The 24,401-nt window shown below is 45.5% G+C and overlaps 2 protein-coding genes across 8 annotated transcripts in view; both read right to left on the bottom strand.

The window, feature by feature from the left end:
* Window positions 1–1,404: 1,404 nt before the first annotated feature.
* On the bottom strand, window positions 1,405–11,877 carry RASSF2 (Ras association domain family member 2). The gene is made up of 12 exons (XM_015883006.3): window positions 11,838–11,877; window positions 11,250–11,400; window positions 8,524–8,606; window positions 7,689–7,764; window positions 7,166–7,317; window positions 6,674–6,762; window positions 4,703–4,857; window positions 4,516–4,617; window positions 4,331–4,382; window positions 4,133–4,254; window positions 3,546–3,643; window positions 1,405–2,802 (listed from the first exon to the last, which is right to left on the bottom strand). The coding sequence occupies exons 3-12, from the start codon at window positions 8,580–8,582 to the stop codon at window positions 2,733–2,735; spliced, it is 975 nt and encodes a 324-aa protein (XP_015738492.1). The 5' UTR covers window positions 8,583–8,606; window positions 11,250–11,400; window positions 11,838–11,877; the 3' UTR covers window positions 1,405–2,732.
* Window positions 11,878–14,648: 2,771 nt separating this feature from the next.
* The window catches only part of SLC23A2 (solute carrier family 23 member 2), a 48,075-nt gene continuing 38,322 nt past the window's right edge, over window positions 14,649–24,401 (bottom strand). For all 7 annotated transcript variants that reach the window (XM_015882898.2, XM_015882897.2, XM_015882899.2 and 4 more), the window contains 5 exons: window positions 24,094–24,199; window positions 21,261–21,390; window positions 20,990–21,127; window positions 20,191–20,286; window positions 14,649–19,646 (listed from right to left, as the gene is read on the bottom strand). In XM_015882898.2, the coding sequence (XP_015738384.1) occupies window positions 19,414–19,646; window positions 20,191–20,286; window positions 20,990–21,127; window positions 21,261–21,390; window positions 24,094–24,199 (703 nt within the window). In that variant the 3' untranslated portion in view covers window positions 14,649–19,413. The remainder of the gene's footprint in view (window positions 19,647–20,190; window positions 20,287–20,989; window positions 21,128–21,260; window positions 21,391–24,093; window positions 24,200–24,401) is intronic.

Here is a 24,401-nt window from a genome sequence, read left to right as displayed (position 1 = left end):
CCCAGCAAATCTGCAGCTTGGTTTTTGCACCCCAGTGAAAAGCAGCAGCGAAGACCCCCCCCATCAAGTCCCCCCACCAGCCCCTGTGGCTGAGCAAATAGATTGATTGTACCAAAGCTGCTGAGCCATCGCTGAGCTGTGTTGACAAAAGCCTTTTGAAAAGGCAGAGCCCTGTGGCCCTGATTGAGTGAAAGCCAATGGAGCATCCCTGCATCAGCATTTCCCCCAATAGAAGGTACCAGGCGTGACTCCCCCCCTCCAAGCCTAACACATGAGAGGCAGAGCAAACACAGAGCTTCCAAAAATAAAAGGACTTAGTTAAATTAAGCCACCTTCAGCACTGTTAAGAGGACCTACTCCTCCTAATAATATAGCAACTACTTTCTTTTTCTTTCCTTCCATTAAAGAACATTAGGCACAACTCACCATTCCAAATGTTTTCAGATGTGGAAACACACACACAAAGAACAGAGACAAATGAAGGCTTCCTTTTTCCTTCATTTTTTCCCATCCTATTACTATTATCCCTACAGCATCCACACGTATGGATCACACTGCAGGTAATACAGCACTGCACACTTCCCTGGGTTCTCATCCCACCCCGACCCCAAGTTCTGGTGCATGCTGCAAATCTGCAGATCCCTCAGCTCCATCCCTGCTATTCCTCACCCCTCTCTTCTGTGCCATCCAGCAATGCACTGCCCTTACCGTGCACCCACAGCCGCGCTGCTTGTGCCTCCTCCTGTCTGCACGCACCGGAGCTCTCAGCTCACACTGGGACTTTCCCAGCTGATAAAGCATCACCAGTCAGACCCAACGTCATTCAATCCCCTCCTCTACAGGGAGGGGTAAATTGTTTTCAATGGGATAGACAACATGGGATGGTGGCTTCCAGAGAGCTCAGCCTGAGGTGAAAAAACAAAACGCATCAGGTTGAAAATGTCACTGGGTTTAAACAAGTCCGAGAGTGATACAAGCCTCCCTTCAGGGGTGAAATTCACATTCTGGAAGAGAATCAGAGAATCATTAAGGTTGGAAAAGACCTCCAAGGTCATTAAGTCCAATCACTGACATCCACCCAAAATGCTCATAGAATTACAGAATTGTTAAGGTTGGTAATGACCTCCAAGGTCACCAAGTCCAACCATTGATCCATTCCCTCCATCCCCATAGAATCATAAAGCTTAGAAATGACCTCCAAGGTCACCAGCTCCAACCATTGACCCATTCCTTCCATCCCCATAGAATCATAAAGCTTGGTAATGACCTCCAAGGTCACCAGCTCCAACCATTGACCCATTCCTTCCATCCCCATAGAATCATAGTATCATTTAGGTTGGACATGACCTCCAAAGCCACCAAGTCCAACCACTGACCCACCCCCACCATGCCCAACAAACCACATCCACAAAGTGCTTTATTCTGAACAAAACCAGCTCTAACTCATGTGCTTCCATACTGTATTAAGTTGCCACATATTTTGGTTTTCTTGTTAATAAACAAAGCAATGCCACAGTCGTCCTCCAAATACATGAAACACTTTTGACACCGGACAATACTTCCTGTAATACGTGTTAAAAGTGTAAAAGGTACCATTAACCAAAAAGAATGTTAACAAAGATAGGTTGCAAAATACTCAAGAGTGGGAGGAAGTCAGAGTTTTAGTTCACATCGAGGTATAAAATAGATATTGCTGGTTTCACATGGAGGGAGGCTTTCGCCTGGCAAAATAGACCTCTTTCTATCTCAATCCCTTCACACACAAGGAGAAACGTTACCCAGACTCAGTTTCAACACACAAACACGCAAAAATCCCCCCCCAAAAAACGAGATGAGGAGAGCTCACAGAGTCCCTGTGCTGCTCCAGTTTCCCTACAGTGATCTCTCAGGGCAGCTCAGCACCATCGTTGCTCCAGTTGAGCGGTATTTGGCATTCAGCTACCGGAGAGCTTGGATATCATTTATGGTGGTTCTTTTCTAAATCCCACAGTGTAATTAGTGCAAATTAGGAACAGGGGGAGGAGGGTTAAACAACCAGATGTGGGTTGAAAGGAGAAACACGCTGGAAAACTCTTTCACTCTAAGTCCGACATTCAATCTTGTTTTGCTTTCCATGGCAAAAGTGGAAGAAAGCAATTCTCTGAGGTCCCTTGGGGTTGTACAAAAGCTTCCCATCACCTGTGAATTATTGCAAGACAAATGTGCTTTTTTTTTTTCTTTTAATATATATCTTCTTTTTTTTTTTTTTTTCTATGAGGAATCATTTGTGCTGTTTGGCTTCCTCCAGGCACTCTATGGGGGATCTGCACCAAACTGAGCCACCTGGGTTATTGCTGCTGAGCACTTGCAGCCCCTCTCATTGTGTGCAGCAGCTTCGTCCTGCTCCATAATATCCTCTTTTTTGCAAGGATTGGAGTTTTGTGCCACTGGGAGAGCCCTGCACGTGGCTCTCTGCATCCAGCAATGAGCAGAACAAGCATTTGCAGAAGAAGAGCCCTCCAAGGATGCTGCAAAGAAGCTGCCCAGTCCTGTGCATGGGACGGGGCTACCTGAGTGTGCCAGCACCGCAGGGGCTTGCATTTTTAGGGGGTGACATCTGGGCATGGCAATAGCTACATTCTGCCCTATGCAGAAGGATGGGTTGGCTTCTGGTTGATGCTCCCCAAGTGATGGGAATGTAGGGTCCGGTGCAGAATGGCCTTCATGCAAGCTTCTTGCAATGAGAGCTGCATTCACAGCCTCGCTGGACCTTCAGAGATCTCCTCCAGCCTCTGCTCAATCATCAGCCGGAGGATGGAATACCTGAAAAGGCAAAGGGAAAAGCAAAGAGGGCTGAGCTGAGAAAGAGTGGCTTCAGGAAACAAGAACTCACTGCTCTATGGACGAAGTCATGGCATTATATAGGATTGGCTTCCCAAAACCATCCATTTTTTTCCCAGTATTGATGTCAAAAGTTCATTTTCCCACCAGTAACATAGAGCACTGATTTGTTTTCGAGCTTTATCCCTTTTAAACTGGAAGAATAAAATCATTTCTTAATCTTTTTTATATGAGAAAAACCCACAAATGTTGGAGTTTTGGAGGGACTGGAGCGCCTCTTTTCCTTTTTGAGAGCTCTTCAAAGCAAACGGAGCTGAGGCTCCCAATGCTTCCAAGTTCCCTGCTGCATCTGCTCGAGCAGAGGTCAGAGATGCTGAAGCTGGGATCAATTCATCGCTGCAAAGAAGCCCAGACCTCCTGATGGGACAAGCACAGACAAACTCTGCCCCTGGGGAGTGCACACACTGTGCTGGGAGCTGACACTGCACCACAAGCCTGGGGTTATTGCAGGGATTGGCTCCAGTGCAGCATTTTTGCTGCAGCAGCAAGCTGCTCTTTTCATCCACATTGGTAAGAAAGCTCTGGATAATGCAAAAAAAGCAACAGCTTGTGCATGTGTTTGTGATGCTGCCTGCCTTGCAAATGAGTTTGTGGCCCTCACCTAAGCCCCCCCGCAGTACCCTTTAAGCTCAGCACCTCCCCTGTGCAGGGCACACTGTGCATACTTGCGCATCAGCTTCTTCACTTCGCGGTCCTCTTCCTCTTCCAGTTTCTGGATGAAGCTCCTGAGAACAGGCATTTCGAATTTGATGTACTGTGCAACCTGTGGAGCAGAGACACGTAGGAAAATCCCCACTTCAGTTTGTCATCCCAAACCTGGGTCCTTCACATCAAAGGAGAGACACACACTCACTTCCCAAAGGTGCTATTTATGCTCAAACGCATGTAAAAGTGCTTTGACTTAGGAACAAAGCCACACCAGGGGTGCTAAGGAGCCAGCAGATGGCACAGCAGAGCTGATTCCCACGAGCAGCGCTTCCCCAGCTGGGACAAAAAGGAAATCATTTGTGCCAAAGGATGTGGAGCTGAGAGATTTGGGAGATGGAAGGCAGATGGAGCACAGCAGATACACAAAGCGGGGAGCTCTGCACCCCTCTGCAGGCAGGAACTGCCTTTCCTTGCTTGGCATATTTTTTTTCCTAGCTGCTGTGCCTCTCTAGGCTGCAACTCATCCTTCTGCAATGTGAAATGATGGGAAAGAAGGAATTCTGCACAGCCACAACTGCTACGTCTCCCCCAGGGCAAAACTCACATCATAGGTGACCTCCTCCACCTGGTCCTTCTCCATCAGGAAGACCTTGGAGACCTGCTCACAGGGGCCCTGCAGGATGCGGGCAATCAGTGGGTAATCGGTGGCCCTTAGCTTCTGCTTTTCTGCAATACCAAAAGTGTTGTTTTTATAGCAGCAAAGCCACCAACGGGCCCAGCTGCCCCCTCCTGCATGACTCACCTCCACTGGTGTGCACGATGTAGAGAGCAAACTCCTCTGCCGAGTTCTCAATCTGAGCACAGACATCAAGAAGCATTGAGTTGAATTCAGGATTCAGACAGAAAACCCCATTGATTTGCTCTCCTGTTATACCCATGGAACTCAAGCTCCCCATTATACCCAGAGCAGGGATCTCCCCTACTTGCCTTGAACTTGTTGAGCAGCAGCTTGAGCACCTGCGGGGTTGTCATTGTGCTGTTTATCCGCACGTTGGTGATGGAGCCGTACGCCGGCGTGAACACGGATGTCTGGAGGGCACAAGATGCGTGTCAGCCTATGAGTGAAAATCAAAACCCCATCCACAGTGCCAGTATATGGATCATCAGGTCTCACCTTGTGGTTGTAGAAGTGCCCGTTGATGGAGAAGCGGTGGCGGCGGATGCGGCGCTGCTCGCTGGGGGTACGGGAGCTGCCCCGGCGTCGTACACCCACATCACTCCGTGTGCGCAGCAGCTGTGGTGGATCTTCTGGCTGCAGCCTCGTGGTGCCTGGAAAAGTCAGGATGGGGCTGAGGACAGATAGACAGGCAGGCAGACAGAGAGACAATTCCTTGTGCAAGTTGGGCAGATATCTCTTCTTTGCTCTGCTCTGGGTCAACCAATAAGCAACAGGATCAACCAATAATAAGTGGGGCCAACCAAGAACCAACAAGGTCAACCAATAATCAGTGGGGTCAACCAAGAACCAACACGGTCAACCAGTAATCAATGGGATCAACCAAGAACCAACAAGGTCAACTAATAATATCCAACAGGGTCTACCAATAGCCAACAGGGTCAACCAATAAACACTGGGGTCAACCAATAAACAATGGGGTCAACCAGCAACCACCAACAGGGTCAATCAGTGATAACCAACAGATTCAACCAATAACCAATAGGATCAACCAATAACTGATGGGGTTAACCGATAATCAGCTGATAAGCAGTGCGGGCCTGGATGGAATTGTCACGATGCACGTTGCAAGGCAAAACAGCTACAAAAGATGGACAAAACTCCCACAGGATTTACTCTCCCCCATGTCCCAAAGGAGGCTGATAATTCACAGTCATTGCATCCATCCATGCCACCACCTGGACAACGCTCTGCCTCCTGGGGACTCGAGCACCTTACTCACTCCTCCACAATTCTTTTTTTCCCCCTCTCCCTTAATGAGAGCAAGAAAATGAGGCCAGAGCTTCAGATCTCGGCATGAAGACTGGCCCACGTCCAGATTATTATAAACTCACCCTTCATCCATTTTTAATGAACCCCTCCAGCTCAAGCTGGTGTTTTAATTCAAAGCATGTCTGCGCCGAGACAATCTCCTGTGTGCGCTGTTCCAGATGCACAGCAGTGACTAAGCACTCACGAGGAGCTGTGCATGCAGGACTTTGGAGAAAAATACAATAAGGACTTCTTTCTGTGAGTCACATCATATGCCTAAAGTAGTATTGTGGGGGGGTTCTTTCTACAAGGCAATGCATAGCGGATATTGCCCAGCAATCTCTAACAGGTCTCCAGGGCAATAAAAACAAAAGAGTCGTGCACAGGCAGAGCAAAATGAGGAAGGGGAAGCAGGACGAGGACTTTTGCAGATCTGGAAGCATTGCTTCCAGCTCCTCCCTGGCCGGGAAGCGGATGAGCAGCAAAGCTCAAAGCTGAAAGGATTATCTGGCTCTTATCTGTCTCCGGGATGCCTTTCCATATCAGCACAACAAGAATAACAATAAAATTAGCAAGGAACATGTGCAAAATGCCCTGAGTGAATGGGATAATTCATAACGTGGTTTTATGGTGTCCAATTCATTGCAAAAACAGAAAGCAAAGTTGGTGAGAGGGTGGTGGGTCTCAGTCCCAGCGGGGTTAAGGAAGCCCCAGGGCAGGCAGAGCTCGGCAGGGAGGAAAAGCCCTCAAGTCTGACCTCAGTGCACACAGCAACACTGTGGGGAGGGTAAAAACTTAGCAGAAATGTTGACTTCCCCATGGTAACAGCACTTCACAACAGCACTCATTATTCCTCAGTCAAAGCGGAGCTAGTGGGAAGGGGAAGCAGCAACATCCTTTTCCCTGCACTCCCACGAGGCCTTTTGCTCCATCCCTCTATTGCTTTCCATCCTCCTCTCCCATACATCCACCAAGTGCATTCCCCAGAGTAAATGCTTCAGAAGGGTTTGGGGTCACTGCAATTCAATAGGAGCACTTTGGAAATGGTTTGAATGAGGGGGGATGCCAATTTATACCAAAATCAAAATGCAAGCTGAATTTTGCAAGTAAAACTAGAGTGTAAGGAAGGCAGCACAGACAAACCCAACTCATTCTCACCTGTGTTGCTGCTGGTACTCTCTGTGTTCACTGTGGCATCCACGTCTGTCACTTGGATGTCTGGCAAGGTGCTGGGCTTCAGCACAGACCTTGTAAAATAAAAACATTGGTGTGCATTCAAGTGGAAACTGAGACTTTTTGGAAGAGTTTCTTGGGGGTGTTCACAAAAGGAGTCTTTGCAATAGGGTTCTTTGCAGAGTGAAACCAGGTGACCTCGCTTTGCAACAGCCCCTCTGCATATTGCATGCTGGGGAAAAGAAAGGAGATCTTCTGCACAAAGCAATGAGTGAACACCATGGACTCACAGTGAGTGCAGTCATCTGGCTGTGAAGGCAAAAAGCAAATATTTACAGTCCTGGGGCCCCGTCTTCATTAGGAGAAATGATTTATTACAACTCTTACTGCATGACCAAACCCTGATGTAAATGACTTCATTGGGACTGCACCCATTGGGTGGCTGCACATTATGCTTTGGGGCATCGTTGCACTCACCCATGTGCCCCCAGGTTGCACCCAGAGTGCCAGGAGGAAGAGGAGGGTGGAGGGCGGATGCGCTGGTTGTCATCCTGCATCTGCAGGCGGATGGGTCGCCGAAGGCCCCATGAGATGTTCAGCAGCCCCTCAACGATCAGCTCACCTTCCTCCTGCAAAGAGCAGAGGGATGGGCATGAGTGCCATGAAAACACCAGATGTGAAGGAACAAATGGGTGGGAGGAGGGTTAGGAAGTAGAGGGGCTAAGGGTGGTGGTGGGAAGGACAGTGGTAGGCTGGATGCTAGCAGGGGTCAATCATAGAATAACATCATTAAAGTTGGAATAGACCTCCAAGATCATATCAAGTTCAACCATCAACCCAACCCCACTATGCCCACATGTAGAATCTGCAAGATTGGAGAAGACCAGCAAGATCCCAAAGCCCAACCCAAATCCATCCCACTGTGCCCACTGACCATGTCCTCAAGTGCCACATCTCCACAGTTCTCAAACACATCCTGGTGCCCACCCTGGTTCCTCACCTCCCGGTGCCGCAGCTGCAAATTCTGCCCTTCATAGTAGATGTTGTACGTCTTCAAGTGCAACAGCAGCTCATTTCTGCAAGAAAACGGGAGAGGCATTGAGAAGAAGAGGGGAAAAGCAAGCATGAAGGCTTCATTTGGGAAAATGTAGGTCTTTTGCTGCCTCTACATCTCCATTACTGGGGGCATTTGCTGTGGGCTCAACCAAGTGTCCCCCCGGCCATTGGCAATTGTGGTTTTAGGGACAACCATGCCCTTCTCCAGCCTTGCAAAAAGAAGTAAGAAAGCCCATGGGCCCTTGGTGGTGTCAGTCAGAAGGCTGAAAAAGCAACATTTAGGAGTGTTGAAGCCTGTGGGTCACATTGGAGTCACAAGTTATCACAAGTTCATCAGTTTGGCTCATGGCACCAAACCCTGACCTTGTGTTCAAACTTAAAGTCTGAGCCCCACTCCGGCTGCTAATGTATAATACGATAGTGATGATGGCAGCAATAAAGACAAGGAGTCCTAACACAGCTTTAAATCACTGGGAAGCGATGAGTGATGGCATAAAGCAGTCATTAATTCAGCTGAGATCAATGGCGCTGAGCATCATTGAATCAGTCAACATTCTTTGCCCCGGAAGAATGAAGAAATGGGAGTTTCCAAAAGAAATCCCAAACATATGGAGAGCTTCCAAATCCAACAGTGTTAAGAAAGACATGGAGAAGCCAACCCAATGTAAACATCCCACCTGAGTTGGGTGGCTCTCCCTCAAAGTCCAAAGCCCCACATATTTTGCCCAGCCAGCAGCAAAGTGCATCTTTGGGTATCAGAACTCAGCAATGCCTCTTACTTGGAGATGAATTTGTCCTTCCCACAGGGGACCAGGTACTCGCAGCTGCTGTACTCCATCCTCAGGCTCCTCTTTCATGAGAGCTGAATGGCAAAGAGACAAAAGGAGTTACAGCCTCCCTGATATCGCATCCCAATGGTGAATGGGAAACAAGAACTGGGCTGGATTTGGGAGAGCCCTTGGGGAAAAAGGCTTTGGGGCAGCATCTGTGGGCGCAGGGGAAATTAAATGCTGCTCCTCCAACAGAAGCAATGGGCGGGGAAGCAGGAGGGGAAATCAGATAAGGGGAGAACCGTTGTAAACCCACTGAAAATTTAATACCGGCAGAGATACGCTTACTCCAACATTTGCATTTAGAGCAGCCTCCATCCATAGGCTGCACAGCCAGGCAAGACGAGGTGGAAATAAGTGGGATTTCCTCCTTTTTCTCCTCTCCCCCACCCCCCATTTATATGTTAGGAAGCTGTGGGTGGATCCAGCTTAATGCTTGTTCATGCTGTCCCAAATGAGGCAGCACGCATGAAAGCTGGATTCACAATAGAACCACTGGATTGGTTTCTTGCTTCTTTTTCCTTCTTCGAATGCAACACCCACTGAATTTTTGCATTCCCTCCAGTGCCAAAATATCCCCATCACTCTCATGCAAACCCTCAGGAACTGCGCCTGCAGCCCAACCTTTGAAGTGGTTTGGCCTTTAAAGCACGAGGATGTTTCTTGGAAGCTACAGACCGGAATCGAATGAGATCTGGGGCAAAACCTTTGGGGTCACCCATTTGCTTGGAGCACTTTGTGAAACAGGAACTGGAGAGAAGCTGAACTGCAGCTTCAGAGTGGTTTTAGGCTATGAGGGGTGGCTTTTCAGGTCTTGCTTTTTCCCATGTGTTTGCACAGATCCTTTTTCTGAGCTCCTCTCCCCTCTTTCTCCTCACACAGAGAAAATAAGGCCAAAAAACCAAACACTTTGTGCACAAATTGCAGTTTTCTCCACTTCCCACATCGAGCTTCACAGTCCCTCCACACCCCCAAAGCTCCAAGAAACCAAAACTTGAACTGCAAAAGCAAAACCCCAAACCCACAACGATGCGCCATCAGTGATTCAACCAAGGCCATGGGACTAAACCTGTGTCAGAGGAAACCAAAAACCCGAGCGCAGCAGCAATCCTTATCCCAAGCTTATAGCAAACAAACCACGCATCAGAAAACACTCACGGTCCAATGCAGGGAAATGTTTGCAAAGGCAGAGCAGAAAGCAGAAGAGAAACCTGCCCTGCAAAGATTGCATCTTGCAGAGGAAAAGCTGACGAAGCCGCACGCTTCCGGATGAGCAGCATTGCAGCCCCATATCAGCATGAGGCCTTTACCCCATCCACGTGGCTCATCACAGCAAGAAAATAGGGGAGAAACATTAATGATCCTCTGTGTGCATGGAGAACTACATAAGGAAGGGGAATGCTGATGGTGTTGGGATAAATCCCAGCACAGCATTGCATGGCACCAGAATTTGGGTTGAGCCAAAGCATTGGCAGCTGTGGTGCATAGAGCAGAGTTGGTGCTTTGCTCATTCAATCCAGATGATGGAAATAACAATTAAGGGAGAATAACGTTGCTTGGGTCATGCAAAAACATCACCAACAACACCAAAGCAGCCAAAACAAACCCCAAACCCTTCGCAATAAGCCTAGAGTGACACAAAGGGCCAAAGCCCAACCCCTCGCTTCCTGAAATGGGGGAAAATCAAAGCAAAAAATCAATCAATCCATCAATCAAAAAGCACCCCCAAAAGTGGTTTTTTCTCCTCCTGAACGCTCTCAGAGTGGAGCTGGGTTTCCTGTTTACCGCCCCGCAGCGCTGCCACCTTCGCCTCCGTCATCATATCCCCTTCCGAGCAGCCAGGAACGGGGCAGTTCTTCCTTTTTTGGGTCTCGAGAGCATCGGGCTGAGCAAAGAGGAGCAGGCAGCCAACAGAGAGACCCAAACTGCAACCCGATGGATTACCTGCTATAGCCTTGGTAGACCTGAAGTGCTGGAAAGGACCCCAGTAGAACAGCTGGAAACATGAGCATTGCCCAGTCACTTGCCCAAGCTCTGCAGTTGGCATGGATGGGCTTTCCAGGCATCCCCGTGCCTCAGTTTCCCCAGTTTTGATGCATTTCATTCACATTTGCCATGGATTGAGGACTCAGAGCAGCCTGAGGGCTGTATCAATGCCTTAAATTAATCAAAGCAGCGCTCTCTGCCTACAAATAGGACCCATCAACCACTGCCACCATTGCTTCCAACCCCAAATATAATCCCTCCTAGCAACACCCTTCCTAAGGCCCTTTACCTGGCCCCCATCTACTACTCCATAGAGGGCACAACCAAGCTGCTGCTTCTGCAGAGCTCCTGGGGAGATACCGAGCAAAAAGAAAGCATAAAGAGGGGAAAAATAGAACAATATCCAAATATGATATATGTGAGAGAAGGGTTGCGGCCATTCCTGTAATGAGAAGTGTGTTTTTGGGGGCACTTCCTCGCTGCTTTCAGGGCTGAGGATTTTCCTATTGCACACTGAGGGATTGTGGGAATATCCCAACCCTGCCCTGACCCTGCCCAGGGCAGTGCAGCATCAGAGCATCCATCGATCCCAATGCAGAAGCAAAGCAACATCTGCAGGGGACAATTATCCCCTTTTAGGGGCTGGGAGAGGCATTGCTCAGCAATGGGCTCCGGCTGCACATCCTCACCCACTCCAAGCAGATCCCAGCAGCGCTCCCGATGATGGTACCCAGCAGCTCCGGCCCAAATGTTGGTTTCAAGCAGGGATTTCTCCCCTAGCTAAGCGTGAAGGTGAGGCGGTCCCATTGTTTTCCAGCTCTGCTATTGTTCAGCTCCGTCCTGTTAAAGGGGAGAGGAGGGAGCGGTGAGGAGCTGCCGGGTGATGGTGGTTGGGTTGATGGCACAGGGCTGAGCGAGCGGACCCTTTGCTTGAGCTCATTCCCCCCCGTGCAGAACCATTGGCCGTCAGTAGCTCCATAGGGGCTGCAGGGAACGGGGCTGGGGGACTCAGCCGTGGGTACGGGGGAACCAGTGGGAAGGATTAGGGTTTAGGGGTCGCGTGCAGGGCTGGGACCCCGCAGATGGGGGCTCGCATCTCCCTGCTAATACAGCCAGCTTCGAGAGTGAAGGCGAAGGCAGCAATAAGGTGGCACCGACGGGAGGGTAGGGGGTCTGTAAAGCCACCCTCAGCCTCGGGGATGGGGATGAGGACAGGGATGGGGAAAGGCAAAGGGATGGGGATAGGAACGCGGCTGCCCCGTCCATCCCGCACTCACCGGCACCGCACCGCGCTGCTCCGCGCCGCGCCCGCTGTCCGCTTGGGGCCGCCCCCGGTGGGGCGGAGAGGGGAGGAGAGGGGCGGAGATGCGGTCGGGGCTGCGGGGAGGGGGGGAGTGGAGGAGGGAGGCTGAGGTTTCTAGTGTCTCACAGCCCTTCCCCACGAACACAGAGGTTCCTTCGGCTGGGGGTGCGCTCCGTGATGTCCGGATGGGCAGGAGGGGGTACCCAGGGGATGGGGAGTATGGTCATAAATGAAGCCTGGCTCGGGCACCTGGGGCTGAGTTCCCAAAGGTGCCCCATCATAAGCACCAGGGCTGCAATCCTAAAGGTTATTTCATGTTATTATCAGGACTGGGCTTCCAGTATCAGGCATAGGATGGCAATCCCAGAGGATGCTCCATCCCAGGTACCAGGACTGTAATACCCAAACTTACCGTATCCCAGATAGTAGGACTGCAATTCCAAAGGATGCCCTAATCCAAGTACTAGGACTGGGTTTCCCATCCCAAGCACCACGGCTGAATTCCCAAAACATGCCCTATCCCAGGTACCAGGACTGCAATCCCAAAGGATGCCCCATCCCAGGTACCAGCACTACGCTCCTGAAACAAGCCCTATCCCAAATACAATGAGTGTCTACCCAAGGGACATCCCATCCCAGTACCAGGATGCTCCATCTGAGGTACCAGGACTGGGTTTCCCATCCCAAGTACCACAGCTGAAGTCCCAAAACATGCCCTATCCCAAGCAGCACTCCTGCAGTCCCAAAGGATGCTCCATCTCAGGCACCCAGCTTAGAAACGCTCTCACAATCAGCTCCAGCTTAACACACTATAAAGCAGTTATTCCTGCCTTGAAATGTTCCAAACCTTGTGATATTCAGAACCAGATCCATACACGTTCCACACGTTGTTATTCTGCCTTTGGGGATGGTGTTATAGGGCTAGCGAACAGCCATGGGGGGAGGGCTGGGGGTGCACAGAGGCACTCAGTATTCTGTTAGAGCAGCAGAGCCTTTGTCTGCTCCTGACCTTTCCCCACTGCTTTGTGGCTTCCCTGCGCTTTCTTTTTCTCCCCCTTCTTCTCCTTTTTTTAAGGAATTTAAATAGAAACAGCCCACACCAGGGGGAAGAAATAAATAAATTAAAAGGGCAGAACACAAAGGAACGATCTGAACAGCTGGTTTAGGCAAAACAAGCAGCTCTTCACAACTGCAGATTGTAATCAGTGTGTGTGTATGTAAAATATGAGGAGTTCAGGAGGAGCCATCTGGCGTGGGGAAACACTGACATGGCAAAAGGAGAAGGGAAGGGGGGGCAGCAAGGGGGGATTATTGATATTCCAGCAGCATCTTTGGGGCTGGCGGAGCTGAGAGGCCCTTTGTGGCCATAGAGCAGAGCTGCACAAAGCCCTGAAATAGGGGGTTTATCCTTCAAGCAAGCAGAGTTAAAAATAAGAGATAATTAAGAGACCCACCTCACAGTGCTGAGAATAAACACAACGGGAACCAAACCCACGTGGGAAGAAGAATAAGACCTCAAATTCTGTCCCACTGCTGTCCTATGGGAAAAGGATGCTCCTAAAAGGCTGCCCAGAGCTGTGCTGTGTTACATCAGCTTCACTGTGCAGTGAGTGTGATGGATATGAGCCTTCCACACCTTTGGGTTGGGGGGGATTGGTTTCTGCTCCCATATGAAGACTGGATCCCAAAAGCTCCCAATTTCCCCTCCATTTCCTCCCAGACTCAGCACACATCCAAACTCACTTTCACAGCCTGGACGCTCTCCAGCATTTCAGCTTGAAGACCCCCGAGCTAATTGTCCTTAAATACCAAACAACATGATGCACTTGGGCTCACATTAACCCAGGAGCATCTACTGGCTGCTTGGCAGCCTCCAGAAACCAGATGGGATGTTCTCATTTAAAGGCTCCTGCTCATGGCTAACAGGGATTTCTTTGCTTATGTGGTCACCGTCCTCGTTTCAGGATGGGCCCAATGTCTCACTATGAAAATCCTTCTGAGAATCCACCCAGCACAAAACCACTCATTCCAGGATGCTGAATCTGTATTCAGGCAATGCACAAATAGGAAACCCAATGATTTCCAGAGCTCTGACCTACTCAGACAAAGGATTAATTAGGATTAAAATCAGAGTGGTTTTCATTGCTGCTTGTAGACACAAACCCAACCAGCTCCCATTGCTGACCGGGGTGGCTTTTTGCCATTCCTCTTCCCATCTGTTGCCCGCTGTCTGTGTAGCTTTTGGGTTGTGGGCTGAGCCCAAATGAAGGGAGTTATTTGGGTGCCTTAATTGAAATTAACTCAAAATCAACAGCAGTTCAGACACCCAAAGAGCTGGTAGAAGACTGAAGGAGCTGCCTGCGCCCACATATATAATCCCAGCCAACAGCAGCACCCAAGAGGCTACAGAGCCTCCCATTTAGGCAAGCACCCAACCCTAAGGCTTATTTTCAATCAGGAGATCAGTAATTAGCAGCTTTGCTGCACGGACACAGCCTAGAAAAGCATCAGTGTTGACCACATAAGTGGGTCAAACACTGTTAAGGGTTTGGCTGCCCAAATGGCTCTGTTAATACATACATACTGCAAATGGCATCACTTCCAACAGACCAAGATCTGGATTGATCTGCCATCAAATGTCTTAATGGGAAGAGCTCTGCATCAGGAGGGCACTGTACTGCTGCAACAGCACCTGATGACATGGAGGTCTTGGCATCATCTGGATTCCCCATTGATTCTCCTTTTGGGAGCTGTTGGAAGCAAGCAGGACAGCAGGCCGCCCAAATTGCATCTATGCCCGTGTTTATTTATACCGAACAGCTTTAAAAATACAGAATAAAATAGCTTTTATCTACTATTATTCACAACATCTGGTCCAAATATTACATTTTTAAATATTCGTTTAATGAAGCAATGTTAGAAAAAAAAAACAACAAAAATAATATGAAATTAAACAAAAAAAAACTCCATAAAAGAATTAATTACACATCTCAGAACAACAAAAAAAAGGGGGAAAAAGGGAGAAAAGGAAGAAAAACCCTCTTGCTTAACAAAGAAGTTTCACAGCCCAAGTCAGTCACTAAGATGAGAAAGAAGGAAATATATTTATCCCCACTGCCTAAGAACAGTCAATAGTTTGTTACGCCCAAGGTTGTCATAAAGAGACAAAAGTACAACAATTTGGACTGGCAGCAAGATGGTTGACCTGGAAAGATGTGATAAATGCCAGCTAATTACACGAGGCAATGCTAAATCTCTCTCTCATATCGATTATGTATGGATGACAATGCACAGTCACAGTCGAATCGGAACTAGACAGGAATAGTTGGGATGTTTCTAAATGCAGAACCCCAGTGCTTCAAAGCAGCCCAGCACTCAGCTGGATGGACTCGTGGGCAGAAGCTGAACACCAGCAAACTTGTGGCCTTCTTCAATACTGTAATGAGCTGTTGTAGCTATAGAGACATGAGAGCATTGAGTGCCTGTCATCCCCATGCCCCCCAAAAAGGCTGTCGGCCTTGGCAAGGTATAGTACAAAACATGCACAAAGTGGGACATTTTGGGGTGGGGGGGGAAGAAAAGGTGACCCACTTACTCAAGCAGATTTTGGTTTTAAGAAGGCCACATAAAAGAAACACTGTGGGCTGCGCTGGTCTGTCACATGCATTTTCTACACTGATAACGCAAGTCATGTTAAGCACAGGTTATATTAGATGGCGTGAACATCCAATGGGGAACATTGGAAGCTGGCTGTTATAAACCACGTGTGCCTGCAGTGCTTTTATAGCACAATCAAACACCTTTTTGTGTTACAGACACACCAACTGTGGTAATAAACAGCACTGAGGATTTCAGTTTGCAAGAGCCAATTCTGCACTGGGAGTGCTGAGATCTCAGTAGGGAGATGAATAACAAAGAAACCCTTTAGTTTTCGGTTAGGAACATAAAGATGGGTAAATAAAGTATACACAACTACTATAGATTCGTCAATGAAGAAATTCTACCATCACATGACATTGTCATGACAATCATACCACTCCCTCCCAGGAAAAACCGCAGTCATTATCCTGAGTGGAAATGTTATTCTTAATATATGGAAATAAAATACTGCAATATTCATGTACAAACCAAGTTGTCATATTTCAAGTCAGTATTAAAAGGCATAAAAGCAAATTCTGGGTTTAAAGGTTGAACTTTCTGGTCATGTCTCTCTGCCGACGCATTCTAATATGACAACATTAATCAATCATAGCTGAGCTCGCTATGAAACCTAAATTTCTATAGGCATAATTTGCACGTATTTGCTTTAGAAAAAAAAATGTTGTTTCAACACGTTAGCAATAATCCTTAATTTAACCTAAAAGAATACAAGATCCATTACAAAAGTCCAAAGCTGTGTCCTTTTGCACACATTTTAAACCATCTCTGATATGACAAAATGAGTTTTCTACCATGAATATTTGCCCTTCCACCTCAACGTTTGGTCAAAACACCTCATTGCCACTTCACTCTCCCATCAGGTGGCTTCTGCTCTAGGCAGCTTTGCTCAGCATCGTGGTATGAAAGGCAGGAGATCACAAACATGGGATAAAACACAATACTGAGTGTACAGCCATACCCAGCTGCCCTCACACAGATGGAAACAGCTGACACAAAGGATTTCAGTGCTTTTGGAACCAGCAGCAACTGCTGCACCGCAGCTCAATCCGTTCTTCTCCAGGTTAAGGGCATTTCACACCAGCCACGCTAAGACTCTAATGTAGAAAAGCGGACATGGGAGGAATATTTAGGGTCCACGATGCGTGCTTCAATATAAAGATTCAGGGTGCAGCAGCTGCATCAGAACCATCCCTGAACATCCAGGGAAACACCAAGACCATCATAACCTTCTGCTATACATTACACGTGCTTCAGCAGATCTCCATTGCAAAACTGGTTACAAAAATGACTGTTAACTACAACTATTTATCTTAGTGTTATTAAGTGGCTAGAAAAGCAAAGCATGCCAGCTAAATGCTACTGTACCTCTCAGCCAGTCTACAGAATCAGTATGGTAGAACCAAAAGCTGAGAAAGAATTATATCCAAGTTGGACAGAATCATCTGGTTTCACCTCTTTGGATAAGCCTGGCCTACGCCACTGGAGAGGTTTGGTGTTTTGCCCCAGGAAAAAGGGAAGAATCATTGGATTCACTGCTTTAATTTAACCCAAGTGTCACAAATCACCTTGGCAGTTCTTTCTGACATACTCAAGTGAAGACAGTGCTGAACACAGAAAGCTTCACCCCATCCAAAGGTGAGAGAAGATCACTATTTCTTTCTCATCGCCTTGTCTCTTCAACGAGTATAACACTCATATCTGGGGGGAAAAGTTGAGCAAAGCCTCAGGACATGGCAATCATTGCTGTGCTCAGCTCCATCACTGGGAGTGATGCACTTCAGCTTTTAAGAGGTGGCAATGCTCTGAATACCAAACCTTTGCCCCTCTCAGCATTTTCCTGACAATCAACTTTGGCATTTTACATGATGATAACTACCGTACACGACTGGATTTTCTTTTGTCTCCTTGCCCATTTATTTTAACTCCTCCATTTCTCTCACACATCTTTGGTTGCATGTGAAGTTGGGAAATTTGGAAGCCCTGTGCCACTAAATAGAAGTCTCCACACTTCAATCTATTTGCAAGTGGATGTGAAAACCTAACACGATTCTACCTGTAGAGGAGAACTTCAAATGACAAAAATGACTTAGTTTTAAAGGCAAACCAACCTTGTCTTTGACACAATAACTCTTCTGACCAGCTTTCAAAATAGACTGACTGACACGAAGACTGCAAACTACTGAAAGTTCCCTGAAGCAGGAACAAACACATGCTTTGTTATGGAAAAAAAAACAACCACAGTATTATTTTATGTCTCTGGAAACAGCCATGACATGCTGAAAAGGGATATCAATGGAATCATTCCAATCCTACACTACTCAGTACTGATCCATAAAGCTCTTTCCTTGCCCTCCCCACCCCAACCCATCCATGCTTCAATAACCAATAACAAATTCACATGGAAGTAGACTCAGAAAACAGAGTTCCTGCGCTCCCGTCCAGTAGTCAAACCTTGATTAAATACATCAGTGAATTACAGGATCTACTGTTATGTTTCTCCAGGAACACAAAACGCAAGCACCGTAGAGCATACTGGCCTTGAAATTACATTACACTACATTTCCCTGATGATCTCCACAGCTTAAAAATGCTTTTGGGGCCACACCGAAGTCTAAAACTAACTTGCAATAGTAAGAACATTAAACATGACTGAAACTTTTAATGATGAATGCATGATGAGCATGAACACTCACATAACATCAGAGCTGAGACTATTCCAGGAAAAAAATAATAATAATATATCTGAATGGTGCCCTGGTTGGACCCAATACCCGTTAAACCATCCGGTGGATGAGGACATCAAATGTAGTGTCTCTGCCATTCAAGACGGCCTCTGTAGAAGTGGAGAGCTTTTACAGTAATCCCACAAAGAGAGGAAAACAAGAAATGCAATGCAACAGAAGCCAATCATAGGCAGCACTGGATCTCAACCAAACAAGAATTTATGCACAGATGCATCCCAGTGAATGCTGGTTGCATTCTGATCACGTGCATGCAGGTGTTATTCCCTTTGAACCACCTTTTTAACCTTCTTCTTCAGGAAACATCTAGCTGCATACATTCATTTCACTGCTATCAGGTCCCACCTGGAAGTTAAGTCTCCCATCTCTGTAAAACTCAAGCTACATACATCCCCCTTTAAAGAAAACCTACTCCTGGACAGTAGTTAGGTGGTTAAAAGCCAGGCAGAAAAAGGAAAAGCTTATAAATGCAAACTGATACAAAGCGAGTGATTCTTTCTAAAGCAAGAAGCCAACAGAAGTCGTTCAGAGTTTTCACAGGCAAAGTTCTTATGGAAACTTCTGTCTGGGCATCTGACTGAACCATCAAACCATCTGAAAAGTAATGTCAGGATTTGCCAGTTTAAACTAAGTCTGGTTTCCAGGGATCTGAAACTATGGAATGTGCAAATCAGTGGTCAGAAACAATATATACATGATTAGGCATAATTAGAATTCTTATTTTTTTTTTCCTTTTCACAGGATTCAGATTTTCTGGCATGACTAACATTGCCAGCAATGAGTGAGCCAAAAATGCCAGCATCAATGACTTAAATAAAATCACCATAAAAAGTAACATTCTCAATAGCACCTGCATACTTCAGGAACCTAAGCCCCATCTAAAATAAGCAGACTTGGGCACGCAGGTATCTATAGCTTTGGACAAAAAGAAGAAGAGAAATCCAACAGAGACACTATATCTGGCTACCACCACCCACAACAGGAAAGCTTTTTTTTTTCTCTCTTTTTTTTTCTTTTTTAAATCCGTCTCAGCTCTGGTTCCAGAATTTAAATGCAGATATACAAAACATATATTTTAATGCTTCTTAATCAGCAAGAAACTGCAAATACATCTTTTACTACAACTAGATAATATAGTTTCAACTAAGGCTATACTGTAGCTTCTGAGTCTTCATCTGAACTCCTGCAGGTACTGCTTTTCCTGAAGCCTTTCCACGTGTAACCCATGAAGGTAGGGCTGATGGGCAGGAAGCTGAAACACCTGTATTTTTTGATGAAGTTCATGCCAAAAGGCAAATCGTATGTTTCCATGCCTTCCAGTGACTTGCTTCCTTTACCAACCCCTTTCTTCCATTTCCGTATTCCCCTTTCTTCAGGGCTTCCTAGAAGTAAAGAAATAAAATAAATGGGTAGACATACACACACATATACTAGGAGTAAGAGCAGAAAGGAAACAAAGCTCAAGACTCAGGCATCTTGCTCAATAAAGCACTGGGAAAATCTTCTAGGAAGAGGAAATAAAAGTACTAGGAAACACAATTATGTATCTGGAAGTTGTTTTCTGGAGCATGCTTTGGACCAGGCTCTGATCTAGCTGTGGATCTCCCTGCTCACTGCAGGGGAGTTGGAATAGATGACCTCTAAAGGTCCCTTTCAACTCTAAGGATTCTATGAGTCTAAGCATCTTCTGGCCTGTTTTTTTCTTTGCTATTTTCTATTTTTAAAGAAAATGGTGATCTTAACTTGAAAATGGATCAAAGCACGACCAAAGAATCTGAGGCATACAGGAGTGAAACACCCTGCTCCAGAAAAATCAACAAAAGCAGCAGCATTCACCTCCTCATCTCCTGTCTCCCTCCTTGAAATGCTGCACTATATTCATTCAGAGAAGCAGTTACTATTGCAGGTAAAGCAGTTCACACTGACCTGGAATGGTATTATCCAAAATAAACGCAACACAGCCACCAACAAACATGGCTGTGGTGAGAAGAACATTCAATACTTGATCGATGCCTGCTATTCCTAGAACAGAAAAGAAAAATAATTTATTGTGTGCTTGAACTTTAATCACACATAAGCACATTCTATTGATTTACAAGGGAAAACTGCTATTGAGTTCAGTGAGGAATTTGCTTGATCTTCCACTGAAGAGCACTGTATTAATATTGTAATCTAACTCTTTGCTTGAATGACCTACTTTTCTATGCAAGCTAAAGAAGGTTAGCTATGCTTTTAAATCTAGTTCTGAACTGACAGCTGTAAAAAGCCTTTTATTTTCAAAACAAGTTTCAGAGCCCATCTACAGAGCCCTCCTTTCATGACATTCACTGTCAAAAGCTACAGTCTGAAATTGAGTGTATTAAAATCCAGATACCACAACACATGTCAGTGTGACAAGAAAAGCTGAAGAATAAAAACAAACTCCTAGTTTTCAAGACCAGCTTTGTACCTCCCCCTGTTCTTTCAATTCTTTTTGCAACTCAAACTCACCTTTGTAGTCCCTCTTTCAGTCCAGCTGGCAATTGTGTCCTGGTGTTGTTCTGCAATCTTACCCAGAAAACTTGGGATGTACCCCACTGAAACACTCAACTCCAACCTCAACATCCACATTAATTTTCCTCTGAATTCACCTGTCTTCTCACCTATAGCTTTTATTGCCCCCACAAGTTGGATTTCCTCTTATTTACTTAGCATGGACTTCATGTATACAAACAGAAACACGTACCTGTCACCAGTGGATTCTGTTTGAGATAGCTTGGAAGGACAAGTCCAAAGAAAATGGAAAATCCAAGTACAAACAGGTTGCGAGAAGAATTCAGATCTATGAACTGAAGGTTAGACAGACCCACAGCTGTAATCATCCCTAAATAAAAACAGAACAAGTTTAAGTCTTTTTTTTTCCTTCTTAAAATAATAAAAAGATAGCACACAAATGCAGGACTAGAGGAAAGATACTGCCATAGAAGACATGAAGAGGAGCAAAAAACATACGTTACCAAAGAGAGTGCAGAAGAGGGCACCAAGCACGGGGTCAGGCAGGGATGCAAACAGAGCACTGAATTTGCCAACCATCCCAAGCAAGAGCATGAAGGCTGCTCCATACTGAATAACCCTACGGCTTCCAACCTGCAGGAGAACAAAAAGGAAAGCACATTGGCAAAAAGACTACACTTCATCCACGTTCATCCCTTGCATTTTATTATTTATTTTCACATATTTTTTGCAGGTTGCTGAGCCTTTACAAATGCCTCAGACTCAGCTGTAACACGGCTGCAGTACAGTTCTAACATAACTTTAAATTTGTTATAATTAACATTAACAAAACCATCTGTAAGTGTTGTAGTCGCTATAACCATGTGGCATGGTCCCATCCACAATAGAGAAAATAAGTAGACCGTAACTAGGAGAGATTATAAACAGATCGGCAGTAACGCAAGAGAAAACAACTCATGTACTGCCACCCTTTTACACTGTATTACATATATTAATCACCTTTCATGCAATTCACCTGAAGGAGATACAGCCTTTCTAGACAGATTATCAAGAGATTTGATAACATCCCTCTGAGATCAAAACTGAACGCGCTTCAGATGCGAATCATGGCTGAGTTAATGCTGAAACCAAGTGTCTGCATTTCCTTCCCTTTCCTATTTTAAGCATCCAGACGTCAGGGCAGTTGCTCTCTGGCATTATGTTGTAATTGCAATTGATTAACCTAAATGTTCAACATTTTAATAGCGTTATGCTGCTTAAGAGGTCCACGAGGAACAAGAAATAAAAACGTTATACTGGTACAGCAGTTTCTAGCAAAGCTCTCTGCAGACCTTCTATTAGAATACTGTGTTTCAAAAGGAACTTGAAATTTGTTTGTTAATCGCATGTGACTAAGCTAAATGAGTTAAATTCATACAAGTTAGCCTGCAGCTTTCCCAATTTACATGTAAATAAAGCTATTCCTTTCCCTATGAGCACCAACACTTTGGTCTAAAACTACTTTGCTGTATGAAATAACCAGATGTTTTAAAGAAAGAAAAACCCCCACACTAGTGACACTGATCAGCCTCTACAAGCCAAATACATTAAGCTTCAATGGAGATTTGAAAGCTACTAAAAGCATCTTGGTCAGCACCTTGCTTCAACTATGTAATTACTCCATGGAACATGTATACATGCTAAGACACTGCTTTGGTAAATATGAGTAAGGATGTGGTACCTTAAAAAGATGTACCCACATCATCAACATTATGACATAAGCTGTCTATGATTACAAGTCACTTGTCAGGCCAAAATTAATCACCCTCTTGTCTAGTATAGCTCAAAGACTTTGCAGTCTTTCCATCCAATTGAAGACTCGAATTCAAAATTCAAATGTAACCAATACTAATTTCAAGGCAGGTATATGCCTTTTAAGAGTTGCAGTGGTATAATGGGATCACTAGAATTATTTAGCCTTTGCTCATGAGCACTGAAGACCGCCTTTTCCAAAGAACAGCAGAATATCTAAGTTGTACAGATCAATTCTAATATAAATTGAAGTTGCAAAGCTGGTTAGATGTTTTAGGGACAAATACTTGGACAGCAAACCAGGGCAAAACACTGGAGCACAGCCATCCAGCTGTGCCACTCTGGATAAGGCACAGCCAATTCTTCCATCATGCTCTGTGAACAAACCTAAGTGTACTTAACTCTGTTCTCTGTTTCAAGAGAAAACGCATGCTCATTCCTGCACTTAATAAAAACAGATTTGTTAATTCATGGAACTACAAAAGAAACAACAGTAAGAGAAGAACAAAATAAACCTTTCTCTAAGGATTTTTCTAGCAACTTTCTGCTAGGAAATTTCCACCAACTGAAAGGAGGACTTATGCAGACAGCAGATGGTGCTATTAGTATTTATATTCCATTGCAAAAGCAAACAGAGCCATCCTTTGTGTAGAAGAAAAAATATGGCCGAAGATAAATCCATCATCTATATTGGATTAAGCTGAGGGATGAGTTATTTCAAGAGGAGCACACACATTCCGTATCTTGCTTGCATGAAGTGGATTTATAGCTCCCAAGCCAAACACACAACAGGATGTACGCAGTTACAACGTAAATTGCTCTTAGTGATTTTGCTGATATTACTTAACAAGGTTAAATTAACAATGTCAAGCAAATCCATCTGCAGCCCAAGGTTCCCCCAGTTCAGCAGAGCACTCAACCACCCATCCAGCTCAGTGCGTAAACAGAGGAATTCCTCAATTGCTTACATATTTTGCTGAGTGAAACTCCCCCCAAAATGTAATCCCTTAACTACACTCAGTGATCTATAAACATATCAGAGTGGAGACATTTTAACTTCGAAGTTACCTTGATTGCAGCTCCTGCTCTAGCTCTGTCAATGTAATATCCTAGTACAGATGTAGACAAGACCTAAGGATCTCAACTTATATTTCATTGTGTCAAAATGAGACACTGAAAACAGCCCTCTGGCAACACTTTCAGAGCTAAGAGATCCAAAGGAATATCAATTTCTATGCAGTTTACAGTACCTATGCTTAACTTAACACCACTACAATCCTGGAATACTTTGCTGGTTTTCAAAAGGATGGTTTATTTAGCATTGTTTCCTTTACAAACATTTCTAAACTCAGAATGAAAAGAAGATTTTTGGCACCCTTTTCTAGAATGGATTTCTATTAGACAACAGCTGACACTTAAATTTAGAATACTGTACAAAGTTTAGTCTGCACAAAGTGTAGCTAAAAAATATGAGAATAGCATAAACCAACCACAAGAAGACAAAATAATACCCAAGTCACTGAGTGATTAAGGTTAAGAACATACCTTTGTGATACCCAGGACACCAATGTTAGGGCTGGAAGAAGTGGATCCATTCCCTGTGCCAAATACTCCATCCAAAACACAGGAGAGACCCTCAATAAAAATTCCTCTGTAATTCAGAAACAGAGAATTGTCATATTTGTATTGGTGTAGATTCACTCAGATGGTGCTTTATGACTGCAGCGCCTGTTAAGGCATCTGTGTAATTGACATTTCAAGTTCCAATACAGCTAGAAAACCAACTTGTGCTCTGATTTTCTGCATTTCAGATAATCACGTTCCTAAAATGAGGAAATTAAAATCAGAGAATC

Source organism: Coturnix japonica, chromosome 10 (genome assembly GCF_054131305.1).
Source record: "Coturnix japonica strain WE chromosome 10, WE-NBRP24, whole genome shotgun sequence".
Taxonomy (NCBI): Eukaryota; Metazoa; Chordata; class Aves; order Galliformes; family Phasianidae; genus Coturnix; species Coturnix japonica.
This window is presented reverse-complemented; position numbering and strand designations above follow the sequence as displayed.

Excerpts from the sequence above, each read along its gene's own strand:
- RASSF2 (XM_015883006.3), bottom strand. The coding sequence starts at position 8,582 with ATGGAGTACAGCAGCTGCGAGTACCTGGTCCCCTGTGGGAAGGACAAA. Across the intron at positions 6,763-7,165 it reads TGCAACCTGGGGGCACATGG|GTCTGTGCTGAAGCCCAGCA; the intron begins GTGAGTGCAACG and ends TTATTTTACAAG. Across the intron at positions 2,803-3,545 it reads GTGAAGAAGCTGATGCGCAA|GTATTCCATCCTCCGGCTGA; the intron begins GTATGCACAGTG and ends TTGCCTTTTCAG.